This window comes from Cottoperca gobio, chromosome 17 (assembly GCF_900634415.1).
Source record: "Cottoperca gobio chromosome 17, fCotGob3.1, whole genome shotgun sequence".
Lineage (NCBI taxonomy): Eukaryota > Metazoa > Chordata > Actinopteri > Perciformes > Bovichtidae > Cottoperca > Cottoperca gobio.
Window position 1 is genome coordinate 13,733,471 of NC_041371.1, and position 20,691 is coordinate 13,754,161.

Genomic DNA, 20,691 nt, shown 5'->3' on the forward strand with positions numbered 1-20,691 from the left:
AATGAAAACTTTGATTACAAGAGAAATCTGCCGAAACGAGGACTCTCTGGTACTTGCATCACATACGTAGTTAGTAAAATGTCCAGATCCACACGAACGAGCTGTTAAATATGCACAGGCCATATGACATTTGAGACTGAACATCAGCTAATGCTAATGATAACGGGTCATTGTCAGTTAGACACAGAAACTAACGTTAACCTTCTCAAATGTAAACGTTAAAGTTGTTGGATGCTCGTTAGTTGATGTCTATTATATAGGGAAACGATACATATGTCGTTTGACAAAAGTGTACAATATGAAAGTCTGGCTGAATACCACTATTGTGTGAGTTACTATTGAAAGCGATGATGGCTACTTGCTAACTATCTAACACCGGCACCAGGTTCATTGCGGGTCACATTTTAGTACAGTGGTCTAAAAGTGAAATTAGCTTTATATGTAAAACACACAGTTTACGCTAGCTGCTGTGTGAAACTGTTGATTATCATACTCATTCGCTTCTTCTCAAATCGCATACTCTTTCTGTTGATATGTAGTATGCATACAATTGGAACATACTACTTTGTCATAACATTGCAACTTGTACGTTGACTCCTCTAACTCCTACAGCCCAGTGTTTTCCACAGGATTTTGAGAGACTGGTAGGGAGGGGTCGTGTGTGTGTGTGTGTGTGTGTGTGTGTGTGTGTGTTCCCCCCCAAAAAAAAAACAACATTTTATACATTTTAAAGTTAAATGCATCAACTTGGTGCACAATAAACAATTTAATCATAAAAACATTGTGTATATATATATATATATATATCCTACCCCACCTCTCTCACACACACACACACTTATTTCTTTATACCAAGTGTTGACTTCTATATGGTGTTCAGAGTTGATGGCAATTTAGGAATTTAGTTGCACATGGAAACATGTTTTTATCTGTGAATATGACAAATGCTTTGACCTGAAATAAATGGTGATGAAGGGTGATTGTGGGTCAGAAAAGCATGCTGGCTTTCATACTTCACAATGCAAATCCAGATGCAGTAGTACATCCTGGTATTTTTTTACAAACTACATTTCACATGCAATGTATTGGAAAATACTGAATCTTTTTCACCAAACTGAATAGTATGAGTATTGGAATGCACAGATTGATTGGCCTGGGACCGGTGTTGCACTTAAATTTGCTCCCTCAGATTCTGCTCCAAAAATAAACGAATATTGGTACGTACTGCCGCCCGTATGGGAGGAACGTTATATTGATGACAAAAGATTTGAGCGAGCACAAATAAATTCTACTCAGTCTGTGGCACCACTGACGATTTGGGAAAATCTATCTAATTGAATTATTTTGTCAAAATATTGGAGGACATTCTAATTTTCGCATAATTCTCATTTTCTTTAACAAATATATAAAAACAAACAGATTTTTTGTACTAAACAAAGTTATTATCGTATGTCTGTAGAATACGATTTGTAGGCCGGAACTTCTCTGCAGCACCTCAATACTTTTTGACAGTTATGTTTTATATTTTTATAAACCAGTTTTGTTAACTGCTGCGTTTTTCTGCTGAATGCACTGGAGAGTATAGATCTCATGCCTGTAAATGTGTGAGTTACATTTGTAGAAACATAAGGCCTGAAACAAATAAAAGTAAACCATAATGCAAACTCTGGCTACAGCTATTCATGTGTGAGGATTATTCTAACACTTGAGCTGCACTTCAACTGGAGCAGCAAGTTCTGGAAATATAAATCATCTTGTGACAAACATTAGGTGTCAAACCAGTTTGACCAGTTGCTGGTATGAGGAAGCATTAAGAGTGTGTATGCCACATATGTTAATGACAGCTTTGCAAGCTATTGACAGGCCTATAGACGGGTTACTAGAGATTCATTTATTCCATCTTTTTAAACATCCCAGAATAAACTTAAGCACAATTTGAAACTTGATAATGTGATTTGGGATGTTGTTTAAATCCCAACATTAATCATCTGTGGTTAACTACGATGTTGCAATAACCTGTCACTAACCACTTCTTTATTCAACAGGATACAGCCTGTTTGGCATTGGCATTGGCATCATGGTGTTTGGCTACTGGAGGCTTTTTGGCTGGAACAGAGAGAGGAGGTAGGATGATTCTTGCAATTATGCTTTGGGTTTAAATGTTGATCACCGTGTAATATTTCACAATCAGGCTGGAACTAGTGGTGATTTGTGTGCATTGCAGGCGCTTGCAGATTGAGGAGATGGAAGCCAGGATAGCTCTGATGCCCCTCATGCAGGCAGAGCAAGACCGAAGGTGAGGCAAAAGAAACCTGACACGCACACAAATACGTTTTAGTTTATTTGGTGGTATCTCTCATGCTAGCATCTCTCATGCTAGCCTACAACAGTTAACGGTTGAATTTCCACTCCGGCCAGGTCCTTGCGGATGCTGAGGGAGAATCTAGAAGAGGAGGCGATTCTCATGAAGGATGTTCCTGGTTGGAAGGTAAAAAAAGCTGGGACTGCAATTTAACACTAACATCGCATACTTATTATGAAGTGCTAATTTCAGCCTAGTTCTACTGTGAAGGTGAGGTGTTGAGGTGTTCCTCAAACATCTTGCTGATAAATTGCTCATAAGTGGGTTAAAAATAACGCACATGCATTTCCATTTTATAGGAGGCGATTACCCTGTTAGCATTACAGTATGCACTGTGGACAACTCTGCATCAACTCATCTACAATTAAACATCTCATGCGTTTAATTATTATTTTTTTATCTTACTTTATAGTCTGCTAACATTACTGTAGTTGTGGGTGTATTGTTTCCTTACTAAGTAGCAGCTAAGGTGGTTGCATGTAGCGAGGGGCACGCACACAATTTAGTTCCTTTTTTATATGTGTGATAAACAAACTGATGTAAAGAAATTAAAAGCTAGCATACATATTGCATGTATAACTAAAAAGTACATTTAGTACAGTTAATTTGTGACCCACTTATGGAAGAGTTTAGGTTCTAATGACCTGTTAACAGTACGCCTTATTGGTATAGCACGTTTAATACATGGCAGAAATTCATTTAAGTTTTACTAGTAAATATTTGCACGAGTATTGAAAAACAGGATTTGGGTGATGTTAAAAATAACAAGGACACTTAAAAGATAGCATGAACATTTGTTATGTTATAACCTCTTTGGCATCAATATTAATTTTTGGAAGTCCTTGTTTGACCATCACGATAATCTGTTGCTCTATCCCTGAATGGATATAACTATAAAAACAATGCTTACATACTAAAGCTGCCTGGCAGTTAGAAATCTTTAATCTACTAGTAAAACATCCTAGTGGCAGCACATGGAGCTTATATTTTATTTATTGGGAGTAATAATAAAGTTGATCATTAGAGTTGTGTTAACATTGTTGTATTGATAAATAACTGTTCTGTTAACACTTGTGCAGGTTGGTGAGAGCGTCTACCACACAGAGCGCTGGGTATCCCCTCTGTCAGAGGAGCTGTTCAACCTCCGGCCCCGCGAAGACCTTTTGCACAAGCGCTTCGGCTTCTTGTGGTATGTGTAAGCACCAACGAAGACGTACAGCGTCCTGAGCGCCACCACCTGAACCCTCGCTCAATTCAGCTTGTAAATGTTCAATATTAAAGTATCTTTTTTCTGTACTTCATCCTGGTTTCCCTGTTGACTTTCACAGTATTTACCTCCCCAGTGGAGGAACTTACACTTAATATCAAGCAAAAATATTGTTCAATGTGTGATTCAAAGCCACCTGCTCCAAAGATCTAGGGTGCAGTATTCCACTTCAAAACTGGGTCCATACAAACTGTTTATATTTTAGTTGTATTCTTTATATTGTGTAATGCCTGTCAAGTGGGCAAGAATAACAATCTGACCAAACTGCTGAAACCCTGAGAGCCAGTGAAAAAACAGCGGTCTTTTCACGTGGGGCTGATCCATCTGTTTACTGGGGCACTAATGTTAACTGAGGCACTGGTACATGTAATGTTAGTTTGTAAATTGCACTAAATTCAAAGTGGCAGAAACTAGAAAACGACCCGCAGCCAGGAGAAGTTGGCAGACATTTGCAACAGTCAGCTGGACCTGCCACGGCAGCGACAGGGGGTTTACACTGAACTCGCGCTAACAAAACCAACGTTTCCCGGGGCTGCTGGCAACTGAGGACGAAGCGAGGTGGTGCGGTTGATCACTTTTGACCTGTTTCTGCCCAACCCTATTGAAGAGGCGGTGCTGAACATGACAGCTACTCATAGAACATGCAAGCAAACCTGTTTGTGCGCAGTCAGAAATAAATGAGGGCATGCGAGTTGTCTTTGACATGACAGGTCTCCAGGGTAAAACGATCACCTGTGACAACTTCTTTACTTCACAGGCCCTTGGCAGTACGGAGGAATAAGCCTGAGCTTCCCACTGCACTGGTGTCATGGTTCTCATCCAAGTTTGCATTCACCGAGACCCATGCTCTGGTGTCCTACCCCCGCACAAGCCTTTCGCCTTTTACTAAAGACTTCCGTGGAGAGGAACACCAATGAGTTGAACCTATTTTTGGCAGGCTTTGTCATTTGGCTGAGCCTTCTGCATTTGTGAAAGTTAAAAAAGCATTTGCATGCATTTTTTAAGACTAACACGTCTAATAGCAGTATCAGTGTTTCATTGAACAGGTGCTCTTTTATCAAATAAACTAAACCCTTACGTTATTTAGTTTACGTTACATCTGTCCACGTTTCAGTGTTTACTGCACGGGTGTCAAATTCAAGGCAATTATATCCAGCCCGCGAGAAAATCATGTCTGTCATAACTGGCCCGCCGGTTTTGGTAATTAAATCAATGCATGGCACAACCACGGGAAAAGACATTTGAGGAAGTATCTAAATGTGTGAATGAAATTAAAGTTTTTGGAAAGCAAAGGGAAACACACCACAGATCTATTATCAAACATGTTTTGCAGCTCCAGAAAAATGTTATTTGGTGGAAGAGGGACCAAACGGCTCTTTAGAGAGTAAAGGATGCCGACCCCAGATGGATGTTTGAGTGCGTCGCCTCAAGTTGCTCCCACCTTACATCTAACTTAAGTTCTTAAAACTAACATTTAAATGTACATCAAGTAAGATTTTGATCCATCACGTCATTTGTTGGGTAATTTTAAAAAACAGTTTGAAAATGAAACACAATAGTTTGATTGCCGTGACTTTATTTTTGAATTTGCAATACAAAAATAAGCAGGATAGAGATTATTTAAACAAATCAAAAGAAATTGTACCACTTTGCTTAGGACTCTTTTCTACATTAAGACAAGCCCCGTTCTCATCTCAATGACCTTTGAACAGAGGCCATTACATTTAAAAAAATGTTTAGGCAAGCTAGCCTTAATGGCCCCAAACATTCAGTTGGCAGGATCCTGGCAGGCTCCACCCATGCAGCCACCGCTTGCAGCTTAACCGTCGCTGCTGCACGTTGGACCTGAAACAAGACAGTAAGACAATGTAAATCAGCCAGACTGCACCAATAACTAAACACAAGGGATACATTGTTTTACAATTATTTACCAGATAACTGGATCTGCATCAGGCAGTGCCATCTATAGCCGGATATTTCAGCTGTGAGGAGATCCACTGAAGCTTCCGACAGTCAGTTCAGTCTAAAGAAAAAGATTAAGAGGTGGATTAAGCCCAGCAACTAACATTTGACAAAAACCACAGTAAAATGCATGCAACCCTATTTGAGTCTGTAACTCACCACTTATGTGTAAGGGTACAAAGAAAAACTGAATACAGTCTAGACACCTTAGACGTCAATTAGGACTGCGGTGGGACATTACAGGAGCAAATTTGAGGACTAGTGCAGTGAACAGAAGTGGACTGAGCACAATACTACCCATGACTTAAAGGCCAATGCTTTTCTTTTGGTGGACTCAGGAGGTGGAGCACTACAATCCAGAGGAGCTTCATAGAAACATTTTCTCAATCAACATTTCCAATCGGGGAAGAGGCCATGGCATGTTGTGGCGACATCTGAAGCAGAGGACTAAAATCAACGACTAACTTGAAAGGTATTCATGGAAACAATGAGAACTGAGTTTGAAGGATGTGAGCAAAGCAAAAGGAGATGTTTTACCTCACGTGCATTGGCCTACTTTCTCCACATATGACCTAGGCAAGAGCAGCTTTCATCTCTGATGAGCACTTGTTGGAAGGCGCAACACTTCACTCTCCAAGGACTTGTAGGTTTTTGAAGTGGCTGATCTCTTGAACGTAATAAAGCATTAACATGACCAGACCCACGCTGATATTTTCCCTGCGTTACCATGTGCCACTTTTGGGAGTTTGTTCAAACCGTACAAGGAGTTTGATCTCTTAACTATTAAGTCGCCTAAATGATGGTTTCAAGACATGTTAGGACGCACTGGGTCAAAAACCATCTATAAATTTTGAAATCTCGACAGGCAGCCTGTGGATTGGAAGTGGACTTTTAAAAATACAGCCAATCACATTTTATAACGATAATTTAGAATAAACTGCCAATTAATTTCTCGCCAAATTAATCCAGGTGCGATTTACTCTTCCTCACGCAGCATTTACAGTTACATGAGTCTATAGCTTTTCGCTAAACTCCCCCATGCGGTAGTTTCTAAAGGCAAAAGAATCAAGATTATTTTCCACAGTCTGTTTAATAGGCTCCATGAAGCCAAACTGACAAAGAAAAAAAAATGTTGATCATACAAAGAACATAAAGTACAAAACTGTTCCCGGTTGAGATATTACTTTGGGGAAACGAAGTTACATTTTTCGATCACTTAAACAAGATTAGTCCATTTTACAGCACATTTAAAATGCAGATGTTGAGCAGAGCACAGAAGATACCTTGGACAGACTGTAGCATGCTGCAATTTGCAACTTCATGAACAGCCGGCCACTTCTGGATGTGTAGTTCACCAGTCTGAAAGGAATTCACTCTTTTGGGAAATTGAACATACAGGAGCCTCAGCTAGACTCGTTTTTAAATAGTGAAAAAGAATTTAGCTTAAAAATCCCCCAAACGTTTGTTTAAGAGTAATTGGATCACTTTCCTCATTCAGTTTAAAATCTGGCAAGCGGTAGTCGGCCACAGAGAGGGGCAATAAGTAAAGGAAAAAACAAAAAGAAAGCCCCACCGGATATTTCAATATAAAAAAAACTAAGGAATCAAAATGAGGAAACACTTTGCGTGCGAAAAAAAAAAAAAAAGTCCACAGCGTGGCTGTCCAACAAAAAGCCATGTGACGAGCAATTGTTCAGTCCTCAAAGTGGGACTTTACAGTAGGCCTACTAATAGACCTCTGAGGAATAAAGATGTCCAATGAAGCAAGGTAAGAGTCCTGAACTGTAATTTGTAACATGGTTTGTTAAGGAATGACCAAAACTCATGGCTACATTTTTTTTTTTAAGATGCTTGAGCTACTACAACAGAACTACAAAACTAAGGTCAGCAATAACACATGGACATTTTTCTTGAGGAGCGCAATACAGCCAGCCAAGTGATGATCTTGAATCAGGGAGATGTTTACTCGTGTGTAGCTGAGGATAAGAAGTGGGCACACAGGTAAAGACACTGAAAGTTCCAACACTGGAGTTTCACAACACCCCCCTCAACCCACCAGACAGTCCATAAACCCTCCCTCAGTTTTTTTGCATAGGGGCTCCAGCCGCTGAGATACGAGCAATATCAGAATGTATAAAATTTTCCGTTGTTCAAATCGTTTGCCGGCCTTTTTATCAGAGTGAGAGTGTGAGAGCGGGGCTAGCAGAATTTCGCAACTGCTTAAAGAGGAATCAAGTTGGGCTCGGTACAAAACTGAGGGACATACATCATACAAGTATACATATGTTGGGGCTGTGAAGTTGTTTAAATGAAATGTTTGATGGGGTTTAGTGTGATGTTTATAATTCAGTCTATAAGACACATGTTAATATGTACACTAGTGTAATGCAACTAACATGGTATAGATCCACTAAACTGATTTTAAAGTAAATGCACTTAATGTTAAATTGTCATTTAAAAACTTGAAAAAAAGGACAGCCCCAACATAAGTCCATATAAAAAGGAAAAACCACACATCATAAAGCCTTACCATAGCTGTCGTATGTATCTCGATAGGATGAAGTGCGGTCACTGTATGGACCATGACCCCTGGAAATTAGGCAAACAGGAGTCAATATAAAATTGCATTACAAATAAACTATTGCGCAAGCAATAGGGGATCCTTTAATTATTACTTAATCAACAATTAAATGTTCTTACCTATTGTCTCTGTAGCTCGAGTATCCACCACCGCCGCCACCACCACCGGCACTCCTGTACTGGTTACCTCCACCGCCACTAAACCGTCCCTCAGTACCAAAGCTTCTGTCATTGTAGCTCCTGTCGCTGTAGCTCCTGTCGCAGTTGTATCCACCTCCTTAAACACAAGGGTATGATTAACCAACAGGGCAGAAGCATGAACAGTTAACAGAACATGCTAAAGACAAGTAGACAACTAGTGTCCACCTCTGGAGTAACTTCGTCCAACTCTACCACGTCCGCCATATCCACTACGTGGTGCTCTTTGGCCGGGATTTGAAGATCCCCTGACACGTGAACCCTTTCCGGCTTCATCCACGCGAATAGATCGACCATCTAGAGACTGTCACACAAAAGGAAAATGACTTTCGTTAAAAAACAGTTAACAAATGTTTCTACAAACATGGTGCTTAAAATGTATTCAAATACAGACCGACTCCAGTGATAAATTAGTATGCATACATACGCAAATGGGTTGAGATTAAGATTTCAGTATAAAGCACACTTTTTTTGATAGTGACAGGTTTAAATAGGGGGAAATTGTTACCTTGCAGTTCATGCCATCCAGTGCATCTTTAGCATCTTCTGCATTCTCGTATTTCACAAAGCCAAAACCGCGAGATTTCCCCGTCTCTTTGTCTCTGATCACAGCCACTAATGGAAGGGAGAGGCCAATTATTATGTCATACACACCTTCAAACTGCTTCATGTCATTACATAAATGTATAACAACGTAACGTGTTATGCCTCGAGCGCTTTAACGTTACCGCTTTCGATGACTCCGTATTTGCAGAAGGCCGCGGACAGAGACTCGTCGGTGGTATCGAAGCTCAGCCCGCCGATGAACAATTTACCTTCGTCCGACATCTTTAGTGTTGCTAGAAAGAAAACGTAAATATTTACACATCAAGTCATCATCCAATAAACATCGGCATATATCGTCCGCTCACGCAGAACTAAAGTAGGTCACCGGTAGTCATTAAATGCGAACAGTATTTTAATTTATTTTTTACTTCTCCCCTTCGTGTAAACAATGCAATGGATGCAAATTGACCAAATAATAGAGTCAATTAAAAAATGTTTTATTGTGCATTTACTTTATTAATCAATGGTGTCAATGATGGACGCAAATAGATTTAGGCCTCAGGCGCACAAACATGGTGGTGCGTTAAATTAGAGGATTAGGTAGCGAGCATTCTCCCTTTCGGCGCCATTTTGTAGCACCGAGCTCCAGTTCCGCTGACAGACATCGCGAGCAGCTTCATATGCGGCTATATGCCGTGATATCTTCGTTACGTAATTCTATTAAGCGGAATAGAATACGTTTATAACTTGTTTTAACAGTTTCCCTTGAACAGAAACACAATGCAACCCATTTTAAACGGTTTGATAAGATATTGCTTACATTGTATTAATTGTTTTAATGCAACATTTAAAATCTAATGACAGATAGCGAACATGTTAAAAATGCGCTGTAAATGCAAACATATGCAAGTGTATTACAAACAAAATCCACCGTGAAAACCGGTAAATAACAATCGTGAAATAGCAATTACCCTTTCAGTAGCAGAAGACCAGTGACTGCTGATCGGGACTGCAGGTTGAATGAGGGAGGAGGACGCAGAGCTCCGCTTTTAATCTCTCTGAGACGCTCTGCGTGCTGACGTCTTCTTCTGCTGCACCATGTGACCTGCAGTCCATACCGCCACCTACTGGAGCGGATGGTCAAACATCCTGGCCTCTCGAGGCATGTTTTATGACTTTAAAGAAATACTCTGGCTTTTCAACAAAGAACTATATATATTTATTAGTTTTTATTTATTTATATATTTTATATTAGTTTTTTATAACAACATTCAATTACAAGTATAAGTACAAGTAGAGAAATACAACTAATAGATAGATAGATAGATAGATAGATAGATAGATAGATAGATAGATAGATAGATAGATAGATAGATAGATCAGCGTTATTGACTCAGGTTTCAAGTTAACTTAAACAAAACAGTTCAAGTGAAGATAAGAAACTGATCTGCTGCAGTGCGGTCTGTGTAAAAGGAGAAGATCAGTTTACAGATCCTGAGTGCAGGTGAGGGGTCAGTGGGGAGGGGGCTGGCAGGGGGTGTGGTCGGTTGTGTGATATCTCGGAGTGGGTGTGGGCCTATCAAACTTTCAGTAATTTACATTCATGTCGTCAGCCAGTTGATGGTTCTCCTCAGTGTGGGGGGGTGGGTTTCCTGTAGCTGATGATGTTCTGCAGGGTCTTTGGTTGAGAGGCTCTTCAGTAGCTTCTTATTGTTGTTCTGATTTCCTTTTGTCAGTGTGTTACTGGCCTGGTTGTGCAGGATCACCCACTTCTGTAGGCTTCCTTCTTGGCATGACGAAGCTCATGGTTGTTTGTGCAGACAGTTTTAGTCAGCACACACGTCCTCACAACAGCTGGTATACGATGTCACAGTGTAAGTAAGTCTGTAGCTGCAGCCTCAATAACATTGTGTTTGCCAAGCTTTGTCTTGTTGGTCCATCTCCTCACTGTCAAATATCACGTGAGCACATATCACATACCACAGCTCATTCCATAAAGGTCCTGTCTTGCCTAAATGTAAGAATAATTGAGCATAACAGTGTCTGAATGACAAAAAGGAATCACTTTAGGAGACAGATAAAGGCAGCTATATTGTCACAGAAATCAGGTTTTTAAATGTTTTCCTTTATTCTTCTTTTCTTCTCCTTGTGTTTTTTTAATTTTGAAAAAGCAAAACATTTTAGAGGAACATCCTCAGCACAGAACAAAACATACAGTTTACATTCAAGACATGTACATTTAAGGCATTGGAATAAACAAACATACATACCGGTACATACATACAGTACAAGGTCTTTGTACAAACACCATAATGTATAACATGAAAATGCACAGTGTAACCTTTCGTGGCATAACAATGAGATCCATTGTCACTGAAGGACAGACTCAGATGAAAGCTCAGCACGGTGACAGCCACAGGATCAGACTCTTCGGACATTTTGGGCTTACATTCTTCAGAAAGTTCAGAGGTCAGCTCTGGTCAACACAATGGTTCCTTCAGACTCCAGAAAGCTGCCACTGGGATCACAGTGAGTGGATCTTTTCCGTCCAGGACACTAAAAACGATGATGACGATGCTGGTACGGGTGAGACGTTTGTGAGTTCCTGCGTGTCCGCCTGCGAAGACGCCTCTGATGCATCAAGAACTGCAGCCGCTCGAGCTTACAGTGCAATGTTTGGTTTTCCTGTGTGGGGGAGCATGTGGGGGGACTCTCCTCACCTACAAGAGAGAGGAGGAAGAACAACTTGTTAGACATGCTGCACAATTAAAAAGTTATTGTTGGGTATGTTCTTTTGTTAATGATTACATTCATTCATGAATTTTGCATTTTGTTGGGCTTGCAGAAGGGTAAAGAGAAGATGACTCTATACACTGAGTCCTATTGCAAGAATTAATGATAAAGCCAGGACTCACTAGCATTGGGCAGTTTATGTAACAATCGGACCCTAAGCCCCACCATCTTTCCTACAGGAGCAAGACACACAGACTTTATAGTTGTTGGGACTCCTTTTGTTGTGGTTTTATGTCTCTTGTTGGTCATTTTGTGTCTCTTTGTTGTTGTTTTGCCCCTTAGTAGTCTTGTTGTTTCTTATTTGGTCGTTTATTGTGTCTTTGTGGTTGTTTTGCCCTTTTCTGTAGTTATTTTGTGTTTCTTTGTAGTTGTTTTCTCTTTGTGGTTGTTTTGCCACGTTTTGTAGTTATTTAATGTCTCTCTGCAGTTGCTTTGCGTCTCTTTTTAGTCATTGTATGTATCTTTGAGGTCATTTTACATCTCTTTCCTGGTCGCTGTCTCTTCTGGTGACCTTTTTGTAGGTGAAGGCCTAACAATTTGGGCCCCTGGGCCTGTGCCCGTTAGGCCTGTTTAGTAATCCATCCATGCTTACTTGTCCTTCACTATATTCAAATATTTCACAAATGTATAATGACGTCAAATTGAGCACACACAATGATTTGTCATGCAAGCATACATGGGAAATGCAGTTTCTATATACACAGAAAGCTCCAGAAAAACAAGATGCCAATGTGCCAGAGGTAACAAAGGGAAGGACATAGAGGCATGAACTACCACACATGCAAAGCACTGAGACTCATGCATAGTAATAGTCTTCACACCTCGCCCAGTGGTATTATATTTGTATAAGGAATGCATTTATTAATGCAACCTTGAGTAACTCCTTCAGTGTTAAAGTGTATAATATTATGTGTTCACCTGGAGTTTTATTGAGGTGCTCCGCTCTCTGGGTCGCTTGTGTTTTGCTTTCGTCTTTGCTTGGCTCCTTCGCTGTGAGGAGCGGGCCAGATGAAGGGTTTGAATCAGGACTGCGGAGATGATGAGGGGCAGGTTGAGCCCCCTGGTGGTGGAAGGCAGCTCTGAGTAGGTCGTTGAGGATCTGGAGAATGATGCCGAAGCCACGTCGAGGATGTCTGATGCCCGTTTGACTGCATGGGGCCAGAGTGCCTGATGGGAATAAAAGAGAGCGGGGGATAAAAGCAACTACTTTAATAATCAATTAATAATTTTAATTTTACAATTTTTACAAGCAAAAACCCCATCGGTTCAGTTGTTCCAGCTGCTCAAACGTAATGATTTGCTGCTTTTCTTTGTTATACACTGAATATCTTGGTTCTTGGTTTTTGGATCGATGGTCGAATAAATCAAGAACACGTCTTGGGCCAATTCAGATTATAGCGTGCTGCTGACACACTTACCAGAAAAAGTCCCAGAGAAGACGCCTGGAGAGTGGCTGACAAAACTTTCGATGACAGCTCCTGGCTGCTTGCACACCTCTGCAGTGGATGAAGCATGAACACTACTCTGTAAAACAAGGAAGAAAATATGACTTTTACCATCCATTAAGAGGAGTAAAACGGTTAAAAATAATAACAAGCACATATTTTCACATAATGCAGAAAATCTGATCATTTGGAGAGTGTGGTTTTGTTTTTTACATCACACTTTAAATTACCACTCAGTTCCATGTGATTAACAAACTGGACTCCAGTTGAATCAAACTTTTGTCTTATTCTAATTACTCTGTATTTGTAAACATTTTCTGTGTATATTTGGAAATATTTATTGTTCTTTATATTTCTCATCTTAATAAAATGAGAAAATACTGTCATTGTCATGTATCTAATTCACACAGGAGTATACAAAGATAGGCTTTACCATGTGGCTATTTCATAGACTATTTATTTATTGAATTACCAGAAAACGTGCTTTATCGGGATATATATCGATATATAATGAAATTATATTGTGATAGAAGATTTTCGCCATATTGCCCAGCCCTTATTGTGATTTGGATTTACTCAGTGGAATATGTAAGGCTAACCTCTTTGAAGGTCGAGGCTGCCGCTTGGCTCGGGGGTCCAGAGATGGAGCCGGTGGGAGCAGGTGAAGAGACCGGTGAGGCTGCTGGTAGTGGACAGCTGGGATGTGGGCAAACAGAAGGCAAAGAAGGGTTTGAAAGAACAGGAGATGTGTTTGTAGAGCGGGGAGGACAGGACTGATGTGGAGGGGCCGTGGTGAGTGAGTGCTGGGGTGGAGCTGCTGAGTAAAAGGAAGTTCTGGCTCTTTGAGCACTCAGTTGAATCGAGGATGTAGAGTCTGAAGAGTCTGAGGTTTGGGAAGCAGGTGAGGTGGATGTTGTAGTATTGTTGGAGGAGTCAGGGGGGCTCATCCTGGCGACAGGAGTTAGGCCGATTTGAAGCTCGCTGCTGCTCCCAGCTCTCAAGTCCCGGTGCTGCTGCAGCTCCGCCACGTTCTGTGCAGACAGTTGGAGCTGCACATACATTGTGTGGGCACCAATTCCCAGGTTTATGGTTAGAGGTGAGCGCCCAGACAGGAAGTCACTGATCTGCAGGATAGTAAGAAAAGACACATTTACATTACAGGTCATTTGGCAGACACTCTTATCCAGAGCGACTTACAGTGAACTAACTACAGGGACAGTCCCCCGAGAGCAACTCAGGGTTAAGTACCTTGCTCAGGGGTACAATGGTGGCAGCCCTGGTATTGAACTCACAACCTAACACCACAACCTGGTGTTACATTTGGAAGCCGTACCACTAGACCGCTGGGCCACCACCACACTTCTGAGTTACATTTAGCAAACAAGCAGCTACTTTGTCAGAAATACAACAGAAGAGCAACGCTTTACAGTGTGTGTGTGTGTGTGTGTGTGTGTGTGTGTGTGTGTGTGTGTGTGTGTGTGTGTGTGTGTGTGTGTGTGTGTGTGTGTGTGTGTGTGTGTGTGTGTGTGTGTGTGTGTGTGTGTGTGTGTGTGTGTGTGTGTGTGTGTGTATGTGACATGGGGCTTAGTTTAACAAGTTCAGGCCTGAAGCAGGTTGGAGGTTGAATGAAAAGCCGTGGAAAAAAAGATGTTTTCTTTTGCATCGATGCACAAAATCGTCAAGCTTTTCTGGTTTTATAAGACTTCTTGTATTCAGCAGCACTCTCTCCTCCACGTAGGGACTTGCCTCACTGTTGGATTGAGCTTATGGTTTAGTTTGACAAAGATTGATTGATGCTTTGTTTTACAGAAGTGCCGTTACCATTTACAGTGAAAGCAGCTGTTTTGCTCTTTCGCTCTTTAGCGTTCTAATACACCTCCTTTACTCGATTGACTGAAAATAATCGATTCAGTCATTTTTCATTTAAAATGTCAAACATTCTGTTTGCTGCTTCTCCAGTTGTAAGGATCGGCTGCTTTAAACGGAATATTTCGGGGTTTTGGACTGATTCAGACAAAACAATGAATTTGGAGAAAGCAAACAATTGAAAAACCTAAAAATATATAATCTTCACTATTTTCTGACATTTTATAGATAAAATGATTGCTTAAGAAAGTAATGGGCAGATTAAACAACATAAAAATAATCACAAGTTGTAGCCCAAGTGTCTGTACATCTAGCAGACTTTGTTTTATTTTGCTCCTGTTAAAGCCATCATCATCTAAAGGCTGGTCTGTGCTCAGTGAGGAGTTTGAAAGATCAAGTGCTCTTTTATAAGTTTAAAAAATGATCATACTTCTTGAGCAAGTTAACCATTTTAAATCCCAAAGATTATTAAAAAATAATGCATGTCACAAACTGAAATAAAAAAGTTACTACTCCTACTTCACAAAATAAGTAGAAAACACAAACCAGAGCATGGTATGAATTCTTCAACGACAAGATTTGTTTTTCATTCACCTCATTCATGCATTCAACTAGTGTCCATTTATTTACAGCATAGCATTAAAAATACATTAATCTTACCTGGACTTCTGTTAAACTTTCCAAGACGTCCATCATAGTTCTCTCAGTTCTGGCAGTGGAGCACTGTGGCAGTAAAAATAGAACAACATGAAATCTCTACATGAAGTGTAACTAAATGTGAGCAAGGAAGTGATATGTCTCTGCCCAGTGTAAGATGCAGTGATGGAAGAAGTGCTCATATATTTTACTCAAAGAAAAGTATTGATACCACAGTGGAAACATTCTCTGTTACAACTTTATAAGTCCTGGATTAATAGTTTAATTAAGAGTAGAGTACAAAAGTATAGGGATTAAAATATACTGAAAGTACCACAAGTGAAAGTCTTCATAATGCAGAACGGCCCATTTCAGAGTAGTGTATATTATATTATTGAATCATTATTATTATTGATGCATTAATGTTGCAGTTGGTAAAGATGGGACCTTTTTTTTAATTGTATGGCCTATACTTTCACCAAGGGATCAATAAAGTTTTATCTTTATGCATAATAATACATCATAACTTATTTGTTGATTATATTTGATATTATTAATTCAGAATCTGCAAACTTAAGTTATAAAATAAATGTATTGTATTGTCAAAAGTACAATATTTGACTTGAGTTGTAGTGGAGTAGAAGTGCAAAGTAGCAGAAAATGGATATTGCTACTCAAGTAAATTACAAGTATCTTAAAATTGTACTTCAGTACAGTACTTAATTACATGTACTTTTCCCACCACTGGTGAGATGTACACTGGCTTACTTACCGCTGAACCAGCTTCAATGGCAGGGACCAGGGTCAGTTTGCTTCCATCTGTTACACCCAGATCCAACAGTTTGCCTGCAGTCAGCTGCCTGCCACATACACATTATATATTCAGCATAAACGATACCAAAGAGTGGTGAAGAATAAACATGTGTTTGAGTCTACATGAAGCACAACTCACCTGTCTCTATACAGGAGCACGATTCTGTTAGTTTGCAGTCTGATTTTGTGGGAGATATGTGTCCTCAGTCCCTCCACAGTCTCCCCCCGGGGGACAGTGAGCTCCACCGGGCTGCCGGTGGTCGAGGTGATGAACAAACGCATGTTGGGCTGACCGTTGGAGACCCCAGCCCCGCAGCCTGCAGACCCACCCGGGGTGAAGCTACACATGGCCCGCTGTTGCTCCATTCAGCTAATTTACTGTGAAAGGTCCAAATTTAAAACAGAATCTGATCGCTGGATTGAATTGAGGCGAGATGCGACAGTATTTCTCAAGTCTTGCTCCTCATTCCTTAGTTGACAGCGTGAAGCAGCTTTAATCATTAAACAATACGTTTACAGAACGGTTAAATCACAGCAGACTGAAACAGTTCCTCTTTCTGGCTTTGACAGACGCAGCAATACTTCTCCACCGAGTGTAAAGCACCACAACCCTGTCAGTGCAAGCTCCGCCCACTAGGACACACAGCCAATTAGCGAGAGCCCCGAGTCCAGTCTGCCTGGATCGTCCAATCAAAAGCGCCCGTTTCTCACACGGTTCCACCTTGTTTTGTGCCTCACTCACCATTCATAAATGATGCAATCTGCAGAGCAATACAGCATTTTGTACAGAATGTCATTATGTCAAAATGTTTACCTCCTTTTTCCAATCAAAAGAGACTGACTCTAATTTAATATTTTAAATGATTATTCACATAATTGAGAGCTTTCCAGAGATAAGTCACAATATTTCTCTGCTAGTCCTAAAATGACCAATCTTTATTTATCATAATTGCCCTAATAATAATAATAATCCTTTAATGTTCTGGCTAACTTCTCATCTGTATTTTGTGCGGCCAACAAACATTTTCTACTTTAAGTGTGAAACCCGAACTTAATGATCATGAAACTATATGCACACCTGGGGCTGCTTATCATCCAGGATACTGGACAATTGCTCTTTAGGTGAGTCATGTATTGATTCTTAAATACGCACTTGACAACTCCAAGGCACATTCATGTAACTACAACTCACTATATAAAGTACAATAATAAAATTAATTCCTGCACATTTTTGGGACATTTTAACAGCTCAACAATAAAGAAGAGCTTGTAGTTTTTTTTACAGAGATTTATCTACAGCGAAAGTCAAGTCAATCATGTACGTTTTATTCAAATAGCTTACACTAATTATAAATATATTTTAAGATAACATTTAGTGGACTATATTTAAAAAATATTCTCAATCATTCATCCTTTTTCCTTTTCAAGGTCACATGGGTGCTGAAGCCTGTCGCAGCACGCACTGGGCTGCAGACAGGGAAACACCCTGACCAGTTCATCACATGCACATCTATGGATGCGGTATAATCTCACTGTTCAATCAGTGGGAGGAGACACGCACAGACAGCATCCACCCTTTGTTCTCTGCAGTCTTTTTCATCCTCGGTTGCTTAGTATTCGTGTCCCACCTCTGGTCCACACGGCAGGATCTCGGGCTGCACCTGTCACATGACTCACAGTGGAGAGAGGACCAGCTAGGAGTAAAGTGACGCAGGAAGCCGGGATAGGGCAGAGAAATGCAGCTAATATGTGTCTCCTCACAGTGGCTAAAAATAGCAATACCCACAACACCCCCGCTTTATCCAGCCTGCGTCACTCCACTCCCATACCACCTACCTACCTCCCTCCCTTCCCCACCTCACCACCACACTCCTCTCCGAAATGCAGTTTGCATTACGGCGTCTTTTCTGTCTGAAAACCTGCACAGTGAGAAAAACAGCAACTACCCAGCTTCTCTTTTTCTGTTCTGTTTTGCTTTGCATAGCTGAATATTTTCATCTCTATTTGTTGCTTTTTTTTAATGCTTCAAATATATGCTCTAGAAATATGAGAGCAATGCACATAGTAAATAACATTTCAAACAATCACTTCTAAAAGTATTTTCTCCTTTTAAGGGACCTGAGGTACTCGATGTTCCAGTGAGATTTTTGATTCAGATAATGTTTTTCTTCCTCCCAAGACTCACCCACCCTCATTCTTATCTAACATTTTTATGTCTGCATGCCACTCCAACGTTTCGCCGAGACGAGCGAGAAGGGAGAGGTTGCTGCTTTACATTCTTCGGGATCGCTGAGAACAATTCCACAGGATGTCCTGCTCTCCAGAGCACAGACGCAGCTCTGACGTCAACCTTCCAACAACACGCACGCACGCAGGCACGCACACATTGCGTTCAGCTTCTCCTCCACATTCCTCCACCCCCTAAACAGCCTCTCCTGGCATCATTTCCCAGATGTTTCAATCCTCTGGTATGTTACACCTTAGAGTCACTGGATTTTCAGAGATAAAAACATTTATGTGAGGAATCAGTCTGGAATATTTCAACAACAATCTCAGTGATTGACTGAGAAAACCATGAAATGGCTGCCCTGTTGTCTGGAAATACAGAAAGACAGTTTGAGGAGAGCACTTATGGCTATTCACTGATCTTCAATGTATTACTTTGTATCCTTAATTGGGATGGAAAATCTCAATGTATTGCTTCACATGGATTTCTAGTCATTGTCTTTGGCTCAGCCATCTGTTTACTCATTCACTGTCAAGCACAGCTGCACAGCAGACCACCAAACGCTATTTATTTTTTCTAATGCTTATTTCTATTAGGACAAGTATATAACATACATCATTGTTGCCCATACAGTGAGCCAGAAACACCACAACACTGATCACCGTAGGAGTCTGATTATTTAGGCATTTATGGATGAGTTTAATATTAGCAAATGTAATGAAATTATCAACCTTAACTATTTACTTTCCTAAGAATATAGAAATGTTTCATCCCAAATTGTAATTGTATGATTATATATCAAATTTAAGAGGCTTAATTGTTGTATTGCTTGTGACTAAGAAGTTACACAATAACTTAAAGCAAAACTATATAACTTTTCAAAGAATAAATAACACATCATCTTACTAATTAAAAGTTGAATTTAATAATTATAAAATGCAGCCTTGTTTGCCTTATAACTCAGGGGTTTTGCTGCTACAGCTTTACTTTGTCTGGTATGACCAGTAGCTTAAGATGGCTAATGCTAAGCTTTTAAGTGCTGGAACAGCTGGGTAGAAACTAATGAAATATGTCCACTGGAAACATATATTAAGGTTTCACTCACATGCATCTAAAAACCTGCTGCATGAAATTATACTGCTAAATCATTTGTGTTTAAACTAAAGAGAAGAAGGCCGAGGTTAAAATGTCCCAAAAATGTTCTGGAATGTGAGATGCATAGCCTGAGAAGACATGAGAGGCCACTCAAGTTTACACAATCGTGGCATACAATGACACGTGGTCACATTCCTGAATCAACAGCATCTCGTCTGCGTCGATCCAAAAATGTGACACCTCACTCCTCCAACAGACTTCAGACTTGGTTAACTCCAGTGAGTAAATGTAGGTCAATTTGTTGGCTCTGAACTGATTCTCTCAGTCGAATCAAAGAAATCAGGGCTCATGTGTGCGACTATTTCTGTCACTCAAATTGGCTGATCCAGTTTTGGGCCAGTTTGATAAAGTTTTTGGGAAAATGTCTTTGTGCAGAAACATGTTGAGCGTCAAAAACTAAGCACAAATGATCAAAGAGGCCTAAACCTGCACCCAAGTCAATCTGTTAAATGATTCAATATATCAAGACATATAATAACATTATGTCATACATAGATAAACTAGTTGGATCTAGGGTTTGATAAACATTTACAAATGGGTTTAACATATCAGACAAAATACATTTGATACAAATTTGCAGCAGTTTTATGGGTATTTTACTTGTATTGAATGGTTTTGCCATAAGGCAACAATTACTCTATCTCAAATTAACTAAAAAGCAGTAATATAAAATCCATGTTTTACTGTTTAGTTGTGGAAAAGGAGGTCTTTTACTTTGATATGAAAAATAATTAATCACCTAATATGAGCAGGAAATTCTGTTTGCACTCCCTTTTTCCATGTGACACTGAGGGATCCCAAAGTTGACAAATTGTTCAATTTAAGGAAAATTCCTTAAATT

At 40.1% G+C, this 20,691-nt stretch overlaps 3 protein-coding genes and 1 non-coding gene across 8 annotated transcripts; 2 read left to right on the plus strand and 2 right to left on the minus strand.

Annotated features, from left to right (window-relative positions):
* Window positions 1-3,663, plus strand: LOC115022388 (NADH dehydrogenase [ubiquinone] 1 alpha subcomplex subunit 13-like; the record flags this gene model as incomplete). Its single annotated transcript, XM_029453368.1, has 5 exons — window positions 1-49; window positions 2,046-2,124; window positions 2,225-2,296; window positions 2,419-2,488; window positions 3,442-3,663. Coding segments are annotated over 5 exons (390 nt in total), but the record flags the coding sequence as incomplete, so codon positions are not given.
* Window positions 3,664-4,472: 809 nt separating this feature from the next.
* LOC115023181 (U5 spliceosomal RNA) lies at window positions 4,473-4,583 on the plus strand. The gene has a single exon (XR_003833994.1). It is a non-coding gene; the product is annotated as a U5 spliceosomal RNA (small nuclear RNA).
* Window positions 4,584-5,188: 605 nt separating this feature from the next.
* Window positions 5,189-10,018, minus strand: cirbpa (cold inducible RNA binding protein a). 5 transcript variants are annotated; one of them, XM_029453083.1, is made up of 9 exons: window positions 9,887-10,018; window positions 9,098-9,208; window positions 8,878-8,984; window positions 8,538-8,673; window positions 8,292-8,448; window positions 8,122-8,180; window positions 6,129-7,567; window positions 5,561-6,025; window positions 5,189-5,474 (listed from the first exon to the last, which is right to left on the minus strand). In XM_029453083.1, the coding sequence occupies exons 2-7, from the start codon at window positions 9,195-9,197 to the stop codon at window positions 7,554-7,556; spliced, it is 573 nt and encodes a 190-aa protein (XP_029308943.1). In that variant the 5' UTR covers window positions 9,198-9,208; window positions 9,887-10,018; the 3' UTR covers window positions 5,189-5,474; window positions 5,561-6,025; window positions 6,129-7,553. The 5 variants fall into 5 exon arrangements, with proteins under 5 accessions (XP_029308943.1, XP_029308946.1, XP_029308945.1 ...); XM_029453086.1 differs by having other exon boundaries at window positions 5,561-7,567; window positions 8,565-8,673; XM_029453085.1 differs by lacking the exon at window positions 6,129-7,567 and having other exon boundaries at window positions 5,561-5,652.
* Window positions 10,019-10,978: 960 nt separating this feature from the next.
* LOC115023059 (midnolin-like) lies at window positions 10,979-17,080 on the minus strand. Its single transcript, XM_029454198.1, has 7 exons — window positions 16,608-17,080; window positions 16,428-16,515; window positions 15,680-15,742; window positions 13,753-14,277; window positions 13,127-13,232; window positions 12,627-12,875; window positions 10,979-11,635 (listed from the first exon to the last, which is right to left on the minus strand). The coding sequence occupies exons 1-7, from the start codon at window positions 16,832-16,834 to the stop codon at window positions 11,472-11,474; spliced, it is 1,422 nt and encodes a 473-aa protein (XP_029310058.1). The 5' UTR covers window positions 16,835-17,080; the 3' UTR covers window positions 10,979-11,471.
* Window positions 17,081-20,691: the final 3,611 nt, after the last annotated feature.

Excerpts from the sequence above, each read along its gene's own strand:
- LOC115023059 (XM_029454198.1), bottom strand. The coding sequence starts at position 16,834 with ATGGAGCAACAGCGGGCCATGTGTAGCTTCACCCCGGGTGGGTCTGCA. Across the intron at positions 15,743-16,427 it reads CCATTGAAGCTGGTTCAGCG|TGCTCCACTGCCAGAACTGA; the intron begins GTAAGTAAGCCA and ends TTACTGCCACAG. Across the intron at positions 12,876-13,126 it reads CTTCTCTGGGACTTTTTCTG|GCACTCTGGCCCCATGCAGT; the intron begins GTAAGTGTGTCA and ends TATTCCCATCAG.
- cirbpa (XM_029453083.1), bottom strand. The coding sequence starts at position 9,197 with ATGTCGGACGAAGGTAAATTGTTCATCGGCGGGCTGAGCTTCGATACC. Across the intron at positions 8,674-8,877 it reads TGGATGGCATGAACTGCAAG|TCTCTAGATGGTCGATCTAT; the intron begins GTAACAATTTCC and ends TTTGTGTGACAG. Across the intron at positions 8,449-8,537 it reads TGGACGAAGTTACTCCAGAG|GAGGTGGATACAACTGCGAC; the intron begins GTGGACACTAGT and ends CTTGTGTTTAAG.